This window comes from Mirounga leonina, unplaced genomic scaffold, assembly GCF_011800145.1.
Source record: "Mirounga leonina isolate KUSES-001 unplaced genomic scaffold, KU_Mleo_1.0 Mir_170, whole genome shotgun sequence".
Taxonomy (NCBI): Eukaryota; Metazoa; Chordata; class Mammalia; order Carnivora; family Phocidae; genus Mirounga; species Mirounga leonina.
The window spans coordinates 32,897,433-32,918,736 of record NW_023270433.1 but is presented as its reverse complement, the minus strand read 5'-3'; the positions used below and the strand labels follow the sequence as shown (position 1 = coordinate 32,918,736).

At 46.1% G+C, this 21,304-nt stretch overlaps 1 protein-coding gene across 4 annotated transcripts in view; it reads left to right on the top strand.

Annotated features, from left to right (window-relative positions):
* The window catches only part of CCDC180 (coiled-coil domain containing 180), a 75,949-nt gene that overhangs the window by 48,800 nt on the left and 5,845 nt on the right, over nucleotides 1–21,304 (top strand). For all 4 annotated transcript variants that reach the window (XM_035016261.1, XM_035016260.1, XM_035016258.1 and 1 more), the window contains 11 exons: nucleotides 2,881–2,979; nucleotides 4,989–5,108; nucleotides 6,608–6,780; nucleotides 7,061–7,116; nucleotides 7,235–7,313; nucleotides 8,777–9,001; nucleotides 14,178–14,244; nucleotides 15,049–15,190; nucleotides 18,384–18,544; nucleotides 19,087–19,224; nucleotides 19,749–19,860. In XM_035016261.1, the coding sequence (XP_034872152.1) occupies nucleotides 2,881–2,979; nucleotides 4,989–5,108; nucleotides 6,608–6,780; nucleotides 7,061–7,116; nucleotides 7,235–7,313; nucleotides 8,777–9,001; nucleotides 14,178–14,244; nucleotides 15,049–15,190; nucleotides 18,384–18,544; nucleotides 19,087–19,224; nucleotides 19,749–19,860 (1,372 nt within the window). The remainder of the gene's footprint in view (nucleotides 1–2,880; nucleotides 2,980–4,988; nucleotides 5,109–6,607; nucleotides 6,781–7,060; nucleotides 7,117–7,234; nucleotides 7,314–8,776; nucleotides 9,002–14,177; nucleotides 14,245–15,048; nucleotides 15,191–18,383; nucleotides 18,545–19,086; nucleotides 19,225–19,748; nucleotides 19,861–21,304) is intronic.

The following is a 21,304-nucleotide window of genomic DNA, read 5'->3' as shown; positions in this document are numbered from 1 at the left end:
AAAATCAATATCAAGAAATCAGTTGTATTTGCATATACTAACAGCAAAACATCTAAAAAAAGAAAGAAAACAATCTCATTCACATTAGCATCAAAAACAATAAAACACTTAGGAATAAATTTAACAAAGGGGATGAAAGTTCTATACACTGAAAACTACATGAGAATCTGATAAAAGAAATTGAAGAAGACAAACAAATGGAAAGATATCCCATGTTAATGGATCAGAAGAATTAATATTGTTAAAATGTCCATACTACCCAAGCCTATCTATAGATTCAGTGCAATCCCTATCAAAATCCCATTGGAATTTTTCACAGGAATAGGAAAATCCATCCTAAAACTTCTCTGGAACTGCAATAGATTATGAATAGCCAAAGCAATCCTGAAAACGAAGAGCAAAGCATCACAATTCCTTATTTCAAACCATACTACAAAGCTATAATAACCAAAATAGTATGGTACAGGTATAAAAATAGACATCTAGACCAATGAAACAAAATCAAAAGCTCAGAAATGAACTCTCACATATACAGTCAACTAATATTTGACAAGGAAGTTAAGAGTACTCAATGGGGGAAAGGATAGTCTCTTGAATAAATGGTGTTGGGAAAACTGCATCACCACATGCAGAAGAATGAAATTGAACCCCTATCTTACACCACACACAAAAATTAACTCAAAATGGATTAAAGTCCTAAACGTAAGACCCCAAACCATAAAACTCTGGAAAGAAAACAGGGGGAAAAACTCTTTGATGTTAATTAGTCTTGGCAATGATTATGTGGATGTGACACCAAAAGCACAAGCAACAAAAGCAAAAATTAACTAGTGGGGCTGCATCACATTGAATAGCTTCTGCACAGCAAAAGAAAGAACAAAATAGGGGCGCCTGGGTGGCTCTTTCGTTCAGCATCTGCCTTCAGCTCAGGTCATGATCCCAGGGTCCTCGGATCGAGCCCCGCATCGGGCTCCCTGCTCGGCAGGAAGCCTGCTTTTCCCTCTCCCACTCCCCCTGTTTGTGTTCCTGCTCTCGCTATCTCTCTCTCTGTCAAATAAATAAGTAAAATCTTTAAAAAAAAAAAAGAGCAAAATGAAAAGATAACCTATGGAATAGGAGAAAATATTTGCAAATAATATATCTGATAAGAGGTTAATATACAAAATATATAAAGAACTCATATAACTCAATAGCAAAAGAAGCAAACAATATGATTTAAAAATGGGCAGAGGAACTGAATAGACATTTTCCAAAAAAAGACATACAAATGGCCAACAGGTAAGTGAAAAGGTGCTCAAAATCACTCATCATCAGGGAAAGACAAATCACAATGACAATGAGGTATCAACTCACACTTGTTAGAATGGCTGTCATCAAAAAGACAAGAGATAATAACTGATGGCAAGGGTGTGGAGAAAAAAGAACCCTTGTGCAGTGTTTGGGGGAATGCAAACTGGTGAAGCCACTGTGGAAAACAGTATGGAGTTTCCTCAAAAAACTAAAGGTGGAACCACCATCAATCCCATTTTGGGGGGTATATATCCAAAGGAAAGGAAAATATGGTCTTGAAGAGATATCTGCACTCCCATGTTCAATGCAGCCTTATTCACAATAGCTGAGGTGTGGAAACAGATGTGGAAACAGGCAGAGTGTCTGTCAACCAACAAATGGATAAAGAAGGTGTATATATATATACAACAGCCCCTGTTGTTGACCATGAAAAGGAAGGAAATCCTACCGTTTGTGATAACATGTATGGACCCTGAGGGCATTATGCATAGTGAAATAAGTCAGAGAGAGAAAGACAAATACCGTACAATCTCACTTTTTTGTGGAATCTAAAAAAGCCAAACTCATAGAAACAGAGAGTAGAATGGTGACTGAGGGGTATGGGAAATGCGGACTGAGGGGTATGGGAAATGCGGAGATGAGGGTCAGTGGGTAAAAACTCAGTTATAAGACAAGTAGGTTCTGGGGATCTAATGTGCAGCATGGTATTATAGTTAATAATACTATGTTGTATACTTGAAATTTGCAAAGAGAGTAGATCTTAAATGTTTTCATCACAAAAAAGAAATGGTAATTATTTGATGTAGTGGAGGTATCAGTAACATTATGGTGATAATTATTTTGCAATATATAAGTGTATCAAATCAACACATTTGTATACCTTAAACTTACATAATGTTATATGTCAATAATATCCCAATAAAGCCAGGAATGACTTTGACTTATTTTTAAGCTTTTTTCTGTATGGAAAGGTTTCATATATATTATATATGTGTACATATATAATGTATAATACATATTTGTATATATGCACAAAGAACAAAACTGCCTCTTGCTACTTATACAATTTTTTAAGCTATAAAATCTTTAAAGATTGTTTCAAAAACACTATTGTGATTGCTTCCCTCTCCTGAATGTGTTGCCATTTTTACTTAGCCATTCCTTTTTGGAGGAAAATTTGGTGGATTTCACTTATTATTATACCAAACACCCTTGCACAGGAAACTCTGATTATGTCCATAGGGTATCTCCCAGAGCTGAAATTACTAGGGCAGAGCATGAATGTTTTAAGGCTCCTCATGTTTTCCAGGTGGCTTATGCAGACAACCCTCACCAGTGGGACAATGTCCTCAACCACTACTGTGGGTTGTTGATTTTATTTTTAAACCTTATCTGTTTGAGAGTAAAAAACAAAACAAAACAAAAAATGCTTTTACATTTGCATTGATCTAGTTTCTGATAACATTGTGCATTCCCCCTCATTTCATTTTTTCAATATTGACTTCATCTCTCAGATAATATATTTTGCTGAACATTTTCCTGATCAAAATAGAAACTAGAGACAAATCATGGAACCTCTGGTTTTTCTAGGTCGCAAAATCCAATTTGCAAACAGATGGATTAAATTCTTCTCTGGAACAGCTCCAAAGGAAAGTAGAAATGTGTCAAAACTCAAAGGGAGATAAAAAAGTAAGTATTCGGTATTTGCTAAGCTATGAATAGTAAAGATGCATTACACAAGAATTATAAACTGGAAGTAAACTTACATCTCTCATCAAGATTTCTCCAGCTCCAGAGGGGCCTCTGAGCCTTCCCACTTAACCCCTGCTTTATTCAGTGGAATTAAGGAAGAAAAGAAAACACAGACACCTCCTCCAGCCCCCAGCCCCTCCCAGGCAGGCTTGTAGAGTCCAGTGAGTGTGGGGCTTCTGTCTGACCTCATTCCCCTTCTGATGTCACCAGGCATCCCTCCCTGTGATTGGAACTCAGCTCTAGATGAAAAATAGAAGTAGGACTCTACCCTCTGAACAACCACTTTTTTGTTTGATTTTTCATTTGCTTGGTTTTTTGATCATTGCACATACACTGGTGTCTTCTGTTTTTTACGTATAAGCTGTGAAGAGTCCAAATGAGAGCAATATAGATCAGCATAGCAGGTCTCTGCATGTTTATGTTGTTTACTTGCTTGGTCTCCCCCATGAGCACACATCTCTGTGTCCTGTTCAACATTCGTCCTGGCCTCCCTGAGCAGTGTTTTCTCAGCAGCTCAATCAGGCACTTGAGAACCAGATGTCTCAGCTGGAGGTTTCTTGAGTGGGATGCTCCTTCCTCAACAAGCTCTGTCTTTTCTCTTCCATTTCAGTGACTGAGTTGAGGTGTTTTTTTTGTCAACACTGAGAGGACATTTAGTTTCTATCTTTATTGCTTTTTCTTGCATAGTAACACATGCTTCTTGAAGAAAGTTCAAACATCCACAAAGCACAGAGTGAATACATGTCCCTCATCTTATTCTCATTTTTTGCAAGGCCCCCAGTGACCTCTGTATTTTCATGCAGTAATTTCAGCACATCCCTGGGGAATACAGGGAAAGTAGGTTAATCTGAAGTGACCCCTTCAACAGACCCTCTAGGGACAGCTCTGCCTCTTCCAGAGCAGAAACATTTGCTCTTCCACATTTCCTCACCTCCCCAACCCCCTCACTGTCCCCTCCTGGTGGTGTAAGGTGTTGGACAGAGTGCCTGGGGCTTGCAGAGCCTCCTGGCCAGGGCAGGGGAATGTGAACTTGGCTGGGCAGACAATTGTGTGTTGATGGAGGAGATTGGTTGGCTATTTCTGCAAAGCAGTGATCAGGAGGCGGGAACAATGGGATTTGTGGTGAAGGCAGTGGGGACCAGGGATGGATGTGGCCGGGGTCACATGCTCCGTGCCACGCGTGAAGAGGGCCTCCTGGCTGCTGTGTGCGGAAAGGCAGGGAAGGAGGGAGGAGGGAGGCAGGGTGTCGTGACTGAGGCAGAGAGAATAGTGGCCTGGACAGGTTGCCAGCAGAGACATCTGATTCCAGAGTTGAGTGGCAGGGGAATGGTTAGGACTCAGAGTGCACTGGAAGTGAAGGAAGCAGAAGAGGTCAAGGCACCTCCTGGCCTGGGTTGTCTACATAGGTCAGTGAACGATTCAGGGGAACAAGTGTGAGGACTGCCAAGTGATGTGTGGGATACACGGTGAAACTGAACATCCTTATAGGTGCTTCCCTGCACACTTCAGGGCATGGGTGGGGGCTTGCTGCTAGAAGGGGATGTGTATCTGACCTTATTAGGTCACCTTCCAGAAAGGCTGTGGTCATTTCACTCCTACACAACCTGGCCATCTCGGGCCAAACATTTCCTTCTAAGAGTGTCAGAGCTAGAAGAGATCCCAGGGAACATTCTGGGTCCCCACCATATAGATGAGGAAACCAAATTGAGCAAATTTAAATCATTTGCCCAGAATGAACCCATAAAACCAGGACTAGAATTCCTGATGCCCCAACATTGAAGGATTTGCTGCCCCAGTGCAACTGCCCAGAAGAGCTGGCCAGCATCTCCCACTCTCTCGGAGCCCTCCCTGAAAGTGAGGGGCCTCCATAGCACCAAGAGGTCTGCAGTTCAGATGGAGGCAACTGGCCGTCCTTCAGCCTACTTCCTGTGGCTTTCTTCCCCTAGATGGTGACCTCGGAAGACCTCCTTGGCTTTGTCCAGACTTGGAAAGAAAAACTGGGCCAGAGGATTCAGTACCTCAATTGCAGGCTGGACACAGTGTCCATGACTCGAGCGGTCTTTACCGTAAGGAACGGACAGTAAAGGAAGGGACTGAGCAATGGGGGAGGGTGGGGGAGCCATCAGGTCTAGGCTCCTAGGAGACCCACAGGGCTCAGCAGAGCCTAAGGGAATAGGAGGCTCCCAGGCTCCTATTGGACACCAAGCCTACTAGGATGCCTTGGAAAGACTATAGGCTATGCAGTGAGATCTGGGTTCAAATCCCAGATAGGCCACTTCCCCGCCTTGGTCTCTTTAGAAGACCCCTCACTTCTCAGGCAACCTTACCTTTCAGCCTCTTCTCCTACCCACACCCATGAGCAACCACTGGCTTCTCCCCACCCCACCCTCACCCCCTTTACTTGCCCACCTATGGTCCCTTTCCCTCTCACTGCCCCTCATGCTCTACTCCCTGAGCTGCAGCCAGACCGAACATTGGAGAAGGTCAGTCTGACTATGTCACTCTTCTGCCTTCAGGGTGAAATCCAGACCCTTGGACTGGGCCTTCACAGCAGCCTCCTCGGTCCGCCCTCCGTGGCCTCTTCCTTTCTCGCCCTCACTCCCACCCCAAAGACATGGCTTACCCCGAGCCTTCTCTCACAGACCCCGGAGTGAGGTCTCCATTGTAAGGCCTGTCTCTCTGGATTGTGTGCCCCAAAAGGGCAGAGCTGTGTCACCCTCACCCCATACTCAGCCTCTCACACCAGGCTTTGAATGCCTGAGGCACTCAACCAACTTCCACGGGGGGAGTGTCATAGACCCAGTGTGGGCATGAGTGGACCCCCCACAAGTTCTGTTCTGGCCACCTTACTGCCACCAGTGCTTCCTTCTACGGGGAGTCTCTTCACCACCAATACGAAGCCTCCATCACACCGCCGGCACTGCACCCTTCCAGATGGAACCCAGGAGTCCAGCTGGGGTCCTGCCCTCTTACAGCCCCCTGCTGAGACGAGACTCGATAAGACAGGAACCAGCCTAACTAAGCACTCACTGGGGGCCACTGCTCCTACCCTTTCTCTAAGATCCAACTTGTGGGGGGTGTTGGCCACTCACTTGTGGACACTTTCATTCACTCCTCCCTTTTGAGAACAGTGCCTGGGCATATCTACAGGCTGGCCTTGTAAGTCCATGACTCTAGAACTTCTTCACAGCACTGGTCCCAGTCTTGACCAAATATTTATTTGTAGAAGCGCATATTAAATGTTTGTCTCTCTGACCAGACTGTACACCCCGTAAAGACAGCGGTCACATGTTACCTCTCTACACTGTGTCCCAGCGCCTTGCTGAATGCAGGTACTCAGGAAACATTTTGAAAGCCAACATGCACACTAAAATGCATGCATGCATGCATGAATGACACTCTGAAGGAGATATGACCATTACCATTTTTTAGAAGGAAAATCGAGGCTCAGAGAATCAGGCAGTTGGCCTCCAGCAGCAGGCCCTGGGAACATGAACCCAGGCCGCCTGCATCCCTGGCACTGAGGCTGGGCCCACCAACTCAGGTCCTTCTCTTGGGCCTGTAGGACAATGTCATGACCAACCTAGAGGTGGAGAGTGACATCATGATGTCTTCAGAAGCCCTTGAAGAGGAGGCCAAGATAGACTTCGTTACCCCCGAGTCCTTCGCCCAGCCGAGCCGCATGGGGAAGCCCATGATTGAAGACCCAGCTGTAGAAGTGGTCAAGAAGATCCTGAAGTGAGTGGCCAGGGGGTGTACAACAGGGCCCTGCCACCATAGTTTATGGCCCTGAGCCTTCAGGGACCATCTGTGGGGTCCCACACATGAGGTTCTCACCCCTGACAGCCTATGACTTTGTATAGGGGCTTTTCTTCTTGAGCCTCAGTTTCCTCCTCTGAAATGGGGCTCATAATAGGACTGATACATATGGTATTGTGGGCTAACTGGGATGAGTGCCTGGCCTGGGCTGTCCTCGTGGTCACGGGGGAAAAGCTCATCTCCTTTCCTTTGGTTTCAGACTTCCCGACGAAAAATGCTCAACCCAGCAGTGTGACAAAGACCGCTCCCAGACAGGTAGGGACACACAGGCCTGTGGGTCTCAGGACACTGGCAGTGGGGGGGCCGGTGTTACCACTTGGCCCATCCTCACCTCGGATTCTCTGTTCTTGTCCTGGGCACTCATCACCCAAAGGCCTGAAGCGACACCAGAACCGGGGGGAACACTTTGTGAGGAAAGCCTTGTCCAGTGCCAGTGCAGCTTCGACAGGAAGGTAGGGAGGCCGGGCTGCCCAGGATCTCCCCTTCCCAGATGCCTTCCCTCACCCCCCAGACATAGGCCAGGGACCACGCTGTTGCTTCACCAGACTGTCCTCAGAATGTACCACCTGTGCTCACAGCTCTGAGACCCCAAGGGACCCACTGAGAGGTTGGTTCTAAAGCTGGCTCTAGTCAGGTCTGTGCACTTTCCTGCTGAGTGATGTGGCTCACACGGGCCTCCCACCTTGAGAACCCATCTGGATGTTCTGTGGCTTTCCATGGTGACAACTGCTGGATCCCAGCCCTTCTCCCATACCCATCATTCTGGTAAAAAAAAGAGGGACATTGGAGATGGCTTCCCTTGCAGGAGGAATCCTAGACCTCTGCATCCTGGCCATGCACTCTGCCCACCATGCTCCCATTGGGGTCATTAGACTCATGGCTCAGTGAGTGTGGGCCCCACTGTCCCCCGACACTGATTTTATAGGAGGCGGGTAACAGAGCCAGTGACTGAACTGACTTCTGGATTCTCTGTGAGCCGTCATTTATATGGTCTAATTCCTGGTTCTGAGGAAGTGGTAATGAGGAAATTCCTGCTTTGCATACCTCTGAGAGGTCCTTTTGAACATGAACGCCATCTGCAACATAGAAATAAACCTAAGACCAACCAAATGAGAAAAGCAAAGCCTATTTATTCGGAGCGTGGTACAGCAAGGGGGTCAGCCATCATCACTTAGGTTTTAGCAGAGACTCAAAGTCAGGCAAGGGAGTGAAGAGGCTGTATGGTGGAGAAGGGGAGGGCTTTAGGTGTGCCTTTATGGAGGCTGTTGACATGGGGAAGCTGGAGGCAGACCAGCTAGCAGCAGGCATTCCATGTCATCACTTAGGGCTGCGTATTTGGCTTTCTCTGGTTGGTCCTAAGTTGGAAGCAGGGATAAAATTTAGGGAAGCTGTCAGTTAGTAATCAAGTCCTAGCCTTTTGGAGCTGGAGTTATTGTTACAGGAGTTATTGTTTAGCATTTTGAATTGCTGCAAGAGGTAACAATATGGCTTCCTGCAAGTCTGACCTGTATCAGGTTGGCTTCCTGAGTTGTTTACGGTAGTAGACGAGGGGTTGGTTTCCTGGGCAGGTTGCTGCAGGGTCTGGGTCAGAGTTCTGTATTTATGTAGAGTCCAGCTATTGTCCATTTGTATAGTCAGTCTCTCAGTGGTTACAAAATGTAGTCCATGTTGCTTAGGGTTGTCTGATGTTGCATGGGACATACTTACACTAAACATTATTCACTGCTTTGATGAAATTCAAGTTTAACTGGGCATAGTGTCCTTTTACTTGAAAAGCATCTCAACCTGTTTTTCTCTGGGTCCTCACCATAAGGAAGCAAGGATGCACAGTTTCTGGCCCTTCCCTCCCTCTCAGGGTCCTGGGGTGGGTTTTAGCGATAAGGACTTCACCCCCACAATAAGGTTGTCTCCATAGCAGATGGGGAGTAGGGAAGTGTCTTGAAGGATTCCGCCCCAGACACGGGAGTCACGGTGTCCCACAGGCGGGCCTGGAGGCTCCAGCCACAGAAGAGCTGTGCGCCTACCCCAGCCTCCAGAGCGCTGACTTACCTGTGTCTCACAGCATCACACGATACTCCAAGCCCAACCGAATGGACAGAAAGTACCAGGTGCTCGGGGAGAAGCCACCGCCTCCAGCTGAGTAAGTGGTACCTTATCCTTTAACTCTATTTTAACCCATTGTCTCAGTCAGTGGGTGGCTAAACCAGACACAGCTGGGGGGAAAATAAGGAGAGGTGGGTGAAGGGAATAGGTAAGGGTCAAGGTCAATGTGTCTCATCCCAGTTCACCTAAATTCATTGCAAGTCATTTTCACCAAAATTTCTCATTTTCCAAGCTAAGCTTTTTGGGGTAGTCAGGCAGCATACCCCTTTTAGGTTTGGGGTTTTTTTGTGGGTGTTGGTTTTTTTTTTTCAATTTTTAAATGCTTCACCTCCCCCATTCCGCTTTCCCTTTATTTTAATTTCATTGATTAAAACAAACTCTGTTCCACTTAATATGGCTACATTTCAAGCAAACAAGCAAGATTTCAACTTCAGAAAATTGGGGGCCCTCAGAGAAAGTAAAAGTCTACAATGGATGCACACACACACACACACCCTTAATCAGGGAACTCACCATCACAGCACCCCTACTTATCAGTCTTTTTTGCCCCACTGGTCTTATCTCTGGGGTTTTGTGAACTTTGCAAAAAAAGTGTGGCTTTGGCTTCAGGTGGCCTAGAAGTTGTGTCTAAGTCAGCAGCTAGATGCTCCCTTGTCCCCCCCACAAAAAGACATTCCTTATCATTAAAACCTTGACTGTCTCTTTCATTTTGTATATAGTTCTGTCATTTTATCACATGTGTATATTCACATAACCATCACCCTAATCAAGAAACAGAACTGTGCCATCACCACCTACCGTTCAGTCACTCATGCTATCCTTTCATAGCCATACCTACCCGCCTCCCTCACCAGCCCTAACCCTGAGCAGCCACTAATCCATTTTCTATGCCTATCATTTTGTCACTTCAAGAATTTCATATAAATGGTCTTATACAGTGTATGACCTTTTCAGAATGGCTTTTTGCACTCAACATAATGCCCTTGAGATCCACCCCAGTTGTTGCACATATCAATAGTTCATCCCTTTGTATTGCTAAATAGTTAGCCACCGTACGGATGCCCTATGGTATTTTTGTGGTGAAAAAAAAATCACAGGCTAAACAGAAAAAATAATGAATAGATCAAGCATTTATGAAATCTCTCAAAGGGGAGAGACTTTCCTGGCCTAGCTCAGTGGTGAATTGGTCAGAAAATGGAATCAGACTGATGATGTTTTGCCCCCCACAATGGGACTCTGGCTAAGTGACTTCTCCTCAAGCCTTCATCTTCTCTGTGCACTGTGGGTAGAAGAGGATCCTCTTCTTGGAGCTGTGGGGAGGAGCCAGCAAGTCACCCACAGGCCTCCCTTGAGTATACAGGATCGTCACCCCAAGAAACACTAGATGAAATCACAAGGAAAAAGATGGGAAATTTTGGCAAATAAATTTTTAAAACCCTCTGAGGTAAACTGCAATTAAAAGTTAGTAACAACCAGCAAAGACACAGTAGTGGTAAATAAGGCCAACAAAGCAAAAATTGGCTCCTCTCCCTGCCCACCTTCCCCCAGCAAATTGTTAAGGAACTTTCCAGCACTTAGTAGGATAAGGGGAGAATTGGAAGAGACCACACGCAAGGAGGAAATAAAATTAGGAACAAACATTTGGAGAAAACACGAATTCTCACTAGAATGCAAACAAATGAAAGGGGAAGAAATCCATTGCATATTTTGCCTGAGATTAACCAATATGTAAATAGATTTTAGAGGAAGTTCCCAGTTTACCATGGGAGGGTGCAGATGGTCCCTCCCAGCACTGCCAGTGTGAGGTGTTAAGGGGAAAATTATTCTGATCCTTGTTAAAACAGTGAGGAAGACTTCATGCAGGACCATTGCAATAGGTGTAAAGACTGTTCCAGTAGGGGAGAGATGGGGCTCAACTCAGAATACATTCAGGACAAGAGAAGATCTATAGCTAATGTGCAGAGTGAGGGAGTCAGTGGATGGAAAATTCAAGGGTAGTGAGATTCTTGCTAAACCTACTTAGCAGGATTTTTGCTGCAGGCAGGCCATGGTGATCGGATAGTGAAGGTGATCCGACATGACGGTGGAAGGTTGTGTCTAAACTGAATTAACAGTATCTTGCCCACATAGGACCCAGCAGGCCAAAGACCGTGCCCAAGGGTAAGGCCCAGTCAAGAAGTAGGCTCAGAAGAGCCTCTCTAAAGTTTGGTCAAACAGAGAGTCATGGTCAGTCCCTCCTCTTATTCAAGGAAAGAAGAGACATTCTTCTTTCCTTTGATCGGTATAAGTTCATTTCTCGTTCAGTCAGCTTTTGTTCCTTGAAGACCAGCTGAACCATCTGTTGAGACTCAGTAGTAAGGTAGCTGGTCAAGCTCTCTAGATGTTGGGCCTGAAGCATCCTAAGTGGCCCACACAGGAGCAGCTCCAGGCATTACGGTGGCCCCTCGTCTAGCATCAGCTTGCTGGACTTCATTAGATTTTGGAGGGAAAGCCAGCTATAAGCAACAGAAAGTCCCAATAAGGATCCAGGCAGCCAGGCTTAGTTCTCAGTAGCTTCAAGTCAGCAGGGTGGGAGAGAATTTGGAAACATTAACTGGAGGAGTTGTAGCCAGATATTGAAGGAAACTAGAAGAACTGAGAGTTTGGTAAGGACTGACAAACTGTGCAAGATGGCAAGATCCCAGTCCAGTTTACAGGTAGGTAATGAAATCTCAAAGACAGTGAATAGGACTAGAATCTTCTAACCCGCAAGAGTGCGCTGTAGTTTTCCATTGAGGCATAAAACTTCTATCACCCCTCTTTCTGATGCTTGCCTACAAAACAAGCCTGATCTCTTTAGATTTGACCTGATTCTTTATGTAGGTGCAGTAAGAATGGTAATTGATCACATAGATCTCTTTAAGTTTGTGTTGCTGGAACTCCTCATAAAGAATTTCAGATTAGACTTTCAAAAGCCCCTTGAGACTAGGAAGCCAGGCCAGAGTTCACCTGCAGTCCCTCTAGATTTAGGTGAAACCCTCTCTTCTTGAGGCCCCCACAGTATCCTAGGCTCCTGGGCTTGCCAGAAAGGGGTTTTCCTTCCTCACCTGTAAGGCTGGGAACCCTGTAAGCCAGGTACAGGCTGCTTTTCCCAAGAGGGCTTTGTAAAAAGCATTGACTCCATGCAGTTGACCTTAGTTCCTTAAAATTGTCTGGTCGTATCTGATTCTGTATGTCCTTCTCCATATGATATTCCAGTCAGAACCTTGCTTATATAGCAGTACTTCCAGTTATGTCCCATTATAAGGAAGATGGATTCTTACTGAACTGTGAATAGTTGTATTGCCATGAAAACAGGTATACTCGATAAGAGTTTTTGAATTCTGAGGTGTATATGAGTGGCTAAAATGCTCAACCTATTTCCAACTAGCCCTTTTTCCTTTTCAGTCTCAGGCATTTGTTTTTAGGGTTCCCCGTTCCCCTGAGAGCCCCGAGAGGGATGGGAGGCCTAGAGTTCAAGGGATTGTGGGAGCTGAGGGTAGGAATGGGAAGAGAAATGTCTTGCAGGGTGGACGGAGGTGGGGCTTTGCAGGGAGGTGTGTCTAAGGGTACCAGGAAATTGACGAGGAGATGGAGGTGGTGAGAGGAGGAAGTCAAGGAGCAGAGGTGAGGGGAAGGCAGAGGGCTTAGATGGGCCAGTCTGGGGAGACGTGAAGTTTCCCAGAGAAGCCAGCGAGGTTCCACATTATGCTTAGTCAAATCATGCCAGTGGTATGAATCACACAGCGGACTGTTTAGGAAGGGATAGTGAAAACATACAAAGGAGTCTGTCTAATGCTGGCCAAAAAGAGTTTTTGTCATGGCCAACAGCAAAAGATCTTTCCAGAAAGCAGTTTGGGAAGGTAGTAAAGGGCATAAAATTATGCCTGTTGTGCACCGCCTTGGGTGTTTCTCACGAGGAAACCATCCTATCAAGAAGAGAGAACTCACACAAAGAACTCACACAAATGCAATACTTTTTATCCTGGTTCAAAATGGGAAAACCTAACATTCCAAAAATAAGAGATTGCAAACCATGGTGCTTCCATACTCAGTGGTGTTACACAGCCATTTAAAAAGATATCTTAATGTGGGGGAACACTTAATAAGTGAACAGAATGTAAAATATACATGAACCTAATTCCAAACTGATTTTAAAAGCAGCAGAAGGAAATATCATAAAATGTTGGCCTTCATTTTTTTCCTTTGCTTTTCACTCTATTTCTAATTTTCTTTAATTATGATGAGTGAATTTTCAAATGAAACATCAAGTGACTGATATGCATATATTTTAGAAATTGGCCAACAACATGTGTGTACAGCAGTCGCTGAATCACTTAACAGAAATTGTGAAAAATTAGGTGTCCCACAACTATGTGCAGTTCTGAGACACCTGTCCCTTATTTCACTCCTACTATAGAGAAGGTTGACCTAGCTGGACAGGAATATCCAGTGCATCTGTGCAGATTTGTTTAATAGAGCCCTGATGTGCACACAGTCAGCCTACTGGCCAGAGGTGCCAGAAGGAGGATGTTTGGTCCTACAGGAAGTCTTCTTGCTCATTTGATTAACATTTATAAGAAATTGTTCTTTCTTCTTTCAACCGATCCCGAGGCACTGACATGGGCAGATACTGCAGTGGGACTGGTGGTTCCATGATAAGCAAAAATAGATACAACAGTCTGTGTCCAGGTGAACTTTACCATTTTTTCTGGGAGAGATAGAGGTTAATCAGCCAGTCACACAAGTCAATCCCAAATCCCCCCTGTGGGGAGTGTTGTAGGGCTGAGAACCACTCTGAGAGCATGGGAATAGGATGGTCGAGAATTGCCACCAAGCTGGGATCTGAGGAAGAGCAATAGCAAATGTGACCAACAGGAAAGTTAGCAGTGTTCTTGGGGGGAGGAATCAGTGTGTGCAAAGGTCCTGGGGCAGGAGCAAGTAGCTACAAGGAGTGATGAGGCCAAGAGAGAATAGACTCTTGGAAGGGGCCAAACACCCAGATTGTCACATAGGAGAGGCATTAAACTAGACAAATAGAAATATCGGATGAGAATACACCTGGGCATCACATGAACTGTCCAATTCTGGCTGGGTCACTGTGCACTCAGAATGTTCTGTCCATTTGGTCTTGTCCACACCATTTCGTGTGATTAGATAAGGCCCCTCAGAGATCTGTCTTTTGTGTATTGCAGGAATTTTAAAGGGATCATCCTGACCCTCCTCTGGGAGAGCAATGAGCATCTGTTGAACGTTGTAGAGGTAAGGGCCGCTAGCCACAGTCCTCCGCCTGTCCCTTGACCGGCTGCTGGCCCCACATCGGCCCCTGCCTCTGCCTCTTCTGTTCTGCTGATAATGGCCTTATGGGTAAAATTGAGGAAAGGGGATTCCAGCTCCCACGGCCATGGCTACCCAGCTTCTGTCACCTCATGGGGTGTTTTCCTAAAAATTAAACCTCATTCATTCATATATCCATTTATCCACACATTTCTTGGACACTGTGGGTCAGATACTGGGTGGGCCAAGAGCAACAAGCCCAGTCTCTGTCCCTGGGAGGCCAGCGTCCTGCAGACGGGTGACAGACATGGTGGCCTCACAGGGAGCTGGGTGAGGCTGCTGGAGCAGGCACCTGGGGGGCCTCCAATGGGAGCTACCCAGTGCCCAGTTCCAGCACACCCCACACAGGGCTGTCTGTGCATGTTCCTGTCAGCCTCCCACTGGGCTGCAAATCTTTCAGAACAGGGGCTCTAAATCTTCCATATTTGTGGCCCTTGGCCTAGTATCCGACTTGGCACTTCATAGAAAGCATCATAGAAAGTTCTCAACCCAGTCATTGAAATAAGATTCCATTTGGGTCTTGAAGGACCAATAGAGTTTTGCCATTCGGTCATGAATGCCTTGTGATGGGGATAATGAGAGTGGTGAAAAGGGCAGTTGGGTAGGAAGAGTGTGGCTGGCAGAGGTGCCATCAGGAGAAAGGGCTAGGCAACGTGCAGAACAGGGTGGAGGTTGTAGGAGCATGGTGATGCTCCAGAGCCCCATGGTGATGGTCAGCCTCTCCTGCAGGAGTTCTACCGCAGAGAGAAGCGCTCCATCATCAGGCCTGACTGCACGTACGAAAACTTTGACCAGTGCGCCGAGAACATCTGCAAGAAGATCCTGGACTACCACATGCAGACAGACGAGTACCATAACTCCTGCCTCATAGGTAGGTGCGGGCGGCAGGCGGGCGGGCAGGTCAGGGGCGTGGCACGTGCCACCGACTGAGCAGAGCCTGGAGCTCAAAGCCCAGAGGACGCCTTCCTGACCTGGAGGTCACCAGGGGAGGCACAGGAGCCTCCCTGTGAAAAGCTGACATCTTAGCATGAGGTAAAAGCGTTGATCGGATTTAATTGGGAGAAACAACAATGCTGAAGAAGATCACTTTTCTTGAGAAATCTGGTGATGTGCATCGCTAAGAATGTTTTGTTCATTGCCCAGATGATTTTGAGAGCTTTATTGAGACACTCACATGCCATACTATTCGCCCATGTAAAGTGTACAATTCAGTGGATTTTAGCATACTCACGGACCTGGGCAATAATCACCACTGTCAGGTGTGGAACCCCTGTCCCTCTGTCACTGCCCCAGCCCTCAGCACCACTCAGCTACTTTCTCCCTCTCTAGATTTTCCTATTCCGGGCTTGCATATGAATGGAACCATGTACCGTGTCGTCTTTTGTGACTGGCTTCTTTCATTTTGCATAATGTTTTCACGGCTCATCCACGCTGTATCAGGTGGCACCTATTTTATTCCTCTTTATGGCCGGTTCTCATTCCACTGTGTGCACGTACCACAGTTTGTCTATCCATTCATTTGGTGGTTTCCACCTTTGGCTGCTGTGAATAATGCTGCTACACACATTCACACACGAGTTTTGTTGTGGGTGTACATTTTCATTTCTCTTGGATGTATATAACTAGGAGTGGAATCGCTGGGTCATGTGGTAACTCTGTATTTGACCGTTTGAAGAAAACTTTCCATGGGTATTTGTTAAGTGCCTACTGTATGCCTGGCCTGTGCTGGGCTCTGATGACCCCGACAGAACAGCCTCCTGGAAAGTAGGGACACGAAAACAGGCAGGTAGGATACGTCATGCCATTCACATTTATTGTAATGACCTTAAAGAAGCTGTGAAAACACACCCAGCTCCCACCTTTGCCCATCTCTCCACATTCCTCCGCATCTTTGTTTATAGCCATGCGTGTTGTATGCAGTTGTAAGTCCTAATTATTCCTGCTTCTAAGGCAGGACACCTGAGGGCCCATCACCGTCCTGCCTGTTGGTTGAGGGGCAGCATGGGTAGAAGAGAGAGAGGATGAGGGGACACCCAGACCTAGGGTCAAGACCCAGCACTGCCATCTCCCCGCCTTATGACCTTGACCAAGTCACCTCATTTCTGTGAGCCTCAGTTTCCTTGTGTGTACACTGGAGATTAAGACAACACTCACCATATAAGGCTTTTCTGAGGATTAAGCCAGTCACAGAGACCTGCCACATCCAGGGAAAATCACCCACAGTGGGTCTCACTGCGACTGTGGGTCTTACAGTAGAGCAACTGGACATCAAACTGTTTCTCTAGCTCAGAATTTCCCCACAAGAACTCTGGGATCCCATCCTCTATGACCTTCCTCAAAAGAAATGTTCTGTGGTCAAATGGGTTTGGGAAATGCTGCAGATTATGTTCTTCTCTGTAAGAGTCACAGTTCCCATGACATGGAGACTTCCATTTCCTACAGCGTGGGAGTCCAGTATCCTGACCAACCTTCCCACTGAAAACATTTAAAAGTATCAGATATAATATTTTTGTGATAAAGTCTTTTAAATGTATTGATGAGCTAGCTGTAAAGTAAGAAACACACAAAGCCCCCAAATTGGGTGAAAATGGGAACTCCAAGAGAGAAACTGAACAGTAGTAACACATTGCCCGAAGGCCTTTGCTGACTCCCAGGTAAGCCTTTGTTTTCATGGCCTCCAGGGCCTTGGGAACAGGAGACAAAGCCCCAGACCACCCAAGGTAGAAAGTCTGGAAGGACACAGCCACAGAAAACTGGGACCCCGCAGGGCTCCAGCTGCAGAGTAGGACGAATGAGACAGAAACCAGGTCCCCCTTCCCGCTCCTGCACCACTACCACCACCAGCAACTAGAAGGAAATGGTCTTATTAAAAACCCTGCTAATAGGTAAAGCGGAAGGAAAACTCCAATAAGAATCCATAACTATTGGGACATCTGGGTGGCTCAGTTGGTTAAACAGCTGCCTCTGGCTCAGGTCGTGATCCCAGGGTCCTGGGATTGAGTCCCGGGTCAGACTCCCTGCTTAGCAGGGAGTCTGCTTCTCCCTCTCCCTCTGTTCCTCCCCCTGCTTGTGCACTCTCTCTCTCTGACAAATAAATACATAAAATTTATCTTAAAAAAATAAGAGTCCATAACTATAAAATAGGCTTTGTGCTTGAATTTGACTTTGTTTTTGTGGATCATCCAAAAGACTTCCAGCTGATAATTTAGCCTCAAATGATCTTGAGTTAATGGTGCCCAGATGCTTATCGATAGAGACACTACAAATCCTCTCTACAAAAAACCCGCCTTCAGTTCAGACCTCTAAGGATTCTCACAAATCAAATGCCCAGAATAAAAGCTCACAGTAAAAAACGGACAAACAACACACACACACACACACACAAACACAAGGGAAATGGGCCCCTTAAGCGTGAGGCAGCAGAATGAGATCAGTAAAGACTTTGGATATTGAACATATCAGACACAGAATATAAAATCATGTATTTATTAGAATTAATTAGAAAAGGATACTGGAAACATGAGTAAGGAGTGAGAGGTTATTAAAATGACCAAGTAGATAGGAAAGAGAACCACATAGAACTTCTAAATTGGAAAAATAAATAGTTGAAGATTTAAAATTATGAATGGCTTTACTATCAAGAAAATATCCAAAATACAAAGCAGAAAAACAAAGCGATGACAATCTGGGAGAGAGGTAAAGGGATATGGATGAGAAGGTAAGTCTAACATAGAGCTACTTAGGGGTCCGGAGGGACAGAAGGGGATTAGAGTCAAGGCAGTCTTTGAAGGGATAACGGATGAGACAGACTCAGACTCACTGCACTTTTCATGAGCTGGGAAGTCCTGCAGAGTGTTGAAGAGAAGTCTTTTGAATTTGCTTAATCCAGTATTTTCTATACTGCTGTGACTGCCTGTCCCCTTCTGATGAGATAGCTATTGCCACGTTGTAGACCAGGTCTTTCTCTTTGGGACACTACTTTGGGACTTTTTGGGAGCAATCACTTCAGCACCTTGGCTTTGTTCTGTCCCCTCCCCTGGTTCCCCCACCTCCAATTCCTATAGAATTACGGGCCCAGATGAGGAGATTTGAGGAGCTGCTGCCCCAGGTGTGCTGGCTGGTGATGGAGAACTTCAAAGACAACCACTGGAAAAGATTCTGCGCCTCTGCCGAAGAGATCCGGGGACAGTTCTGGAATTACCAGGAGAAGCTGGGGAAAAGGAAGGTGGGGGCCCCAAGACCAGCCCTTCCTCTCCAGGACCAAGGGCCCTGGGAGCTCAGAAATGGAGGCAGGGCATAGGCAGAACTGGCCAGGCTGGGACTGTTGGATAGGGTCTGAGGGGCATGGGGCACTGGAGAAATACCTTCTTCATAGAAGGTGTTCAATAAACTTCTTTTTGGATTTACTTGGTGGGTTTGCTGTTTCTGTGGGAGTGTGGTCATTGACATCAACAATGATGGTCTACCTGGTCCTTGGAGGCATGGGACATGGATGCCATCGATTTTATTGGACTAAGGCCCTGGTTGTGCTGAGGCAGCTGCTTGGCTCTCCCATTCCCTAGCTCTCAGCGTCAGCTCCAGCCATGCCCCTATCTTGTCTTCTCTGCCTCTCCTCTGCCCATCCATGGCCCTTCACACACCTGGGTCAGAGCACACATCATTCTGGCCATGGCCTTTATTAGCAGAGGACGTGGGCCAATTGCATTTTGGTCCTGACCTAGAGACCAGGTCAAAACCCCCACTGATTTCTGGATTGTTTGATTGAAGGATGAAAATGCCCAGAAGCTCCATCCAAATCTCGGACATCCCTCACATTTCCAAGAAATGGAGTCTCTGTGTCAAGTGGAAGAGAAAAGGCAGGGCGATTTAGACACTATGATTGTGGCAACCAAAGAGAAGCTCGAGGTCAGTGGTGCCATGGACTCCCAGGTCTGGGTGCTGAGGGCTGCAGTGCCCCCAGAGAGACCTCTCCTTTCCCCCCAACCCCCAACTGACAGTCCAGCAACAGTGCTGAGCATGGCCCCTACCTGGCACCCTGGCCAAAGGGGGGCATGAAAGTCGGCAGGTGTTATAGGGTTGGTTCATCATTATTGGCTGGTTTAATGTGCATCTTTTGATTTCTAAATGAATTAACTCTAGAATTACTAATGAGAACTTCTTTTTTCGAGATCCATGTCTGTTTATTTCTCTTTAGTGAATTGTTTGTGGGCATCCCTTTGCCACTTCTGAATCATTTCCTATCTTCAAGCCCAGTCAGCTCTTGGGAGAGGCCTCTTGGCTGAGGACCAGATGCCACTTACTTTGGACATACATAGCCGACACATGACTTTGGTCTCATCTCACCTGCTAGCTCCCCAAGTCCTCCCTCAGCCTGCCTTTGGAGGCAGACTCCTCTCCCTGCAACACCAGGCTGCCCATGTTTCCCCCAGGAATTCACCAGGAAGTACGGCCGGTTTTTCATAGCCAGCTTGGCCACCTTCACTGAGAAGTTCCTGCTGCAGTTGGATGAAGTGGTCACCATCGACGATGTCCAGGTTGCAAGTAAGTCATACCACCAGCCTTCTGCCTGGGCCCCAGGGGGTCGGTGAGGTGGAGGGTGATGGGCCAGGGGCATCTGCTTTTCCCCCAGTTCCACCAGAATGAAAACAGATTCTCCACTGACAGGACTGATGGATTTTTGTTTTCATTAAAAATAAGGTGGTTTTTTTTTTTAATTAAAAAAGCAAATCCCCAAATGGGTCAAAAATTATATGTAAAAAAATAAAACCCTAATAGTAAATATTTTAATAATCTTGGTAAAGGTAGCTTTCCTAAGTATGAGATGAGAGCCAGAAGCCATTAAGGAAATGGCTGACACTCCTCTGTGGCCAAAATAAAAACAAAGAAAAATGTCGAAAAATTGAAAGACAAACCACAAACTGGACAGATATTCCTAACAAGCTACTATATAAAGATGTGAATCATATATTAAATGTTATCAATTTATCACTAACTTAGTGAGTAATTAAAATATTTTTATTTTAAAAAGCTTTTATTACAAGGACACTACATTTTTTATAGTAAGATTAAAAACTCAATATCCGTTACAAAGGAAGTAAAGAACACAGTCTTTCCACCCAGAATAGAGTGCCCTTACTATTTGCTGTTCATCCTTCCAGTCCTTTCCTTTTGGGCACAGGCCTAAGTATGTGTGTGTGTATGTGTGGGGGGATGTTATAGGGTGTGTACTCTTTTGTAACTTAATTCACCCTCAGGTGAATGTTGGCCAAGATGGTCAGTCATCTTCTTCAGCATTTTCTCTTGCTGTATGTCATACTTTATTAATTAGTCTCCTGCTGTTGAACGTTGGGCCATTTCCAGTTTTTCACTCCTGTGCTTGTGCTGAAGGGAGCATCTGCATCCTTATATCTCTATTCTGGGGCGATAAGTTCCTAGAAGTGGACTTTTTGGGTCAACATGTATATGAATGTTGAGGCACTGGTTATTTTCCCATACTGGAGGTCTCTCTCGCCAGTGCAAGCCTTGTTTGGGAAGCGGGGCTAGAGATTAGGGAGAATGGGCAGAGCAGCCAGCAGGGAAGGTACTCTTGGTACCTTGGAAGGAAATGTGGAGCTGGGGAGACCCGCTGTATCAGCCCCAGGGAGGCCTTTCCTGCCGGAGCTAAGTGGCCTGGCCCTGCCCTCCCTGGCAGATCAGGGCTGCCCTTCCCTTCTGGCTTTCACTCCACAGGAAAGCACATCAAAGGACAGGTCAGCGAGCCAGACATCAGAGGGACTTTGAATGTGTTTGCCTTAGGGGTAGTTCTTCATTTAGAACCCATTTGAGCTAGTATAAACCAAAGGTTATCTGGAGGCTCATGGAAGCTGTGTGAAGGTCAGAGCATCATGCCCTGGGCTTTGGAGCTGGGAAGAACACCTAAACCATACCTCCCATCACTCAGCCAGGCCCCCTGCCCACCGCCACTAGCCGCCCCCCCTCCACCCCA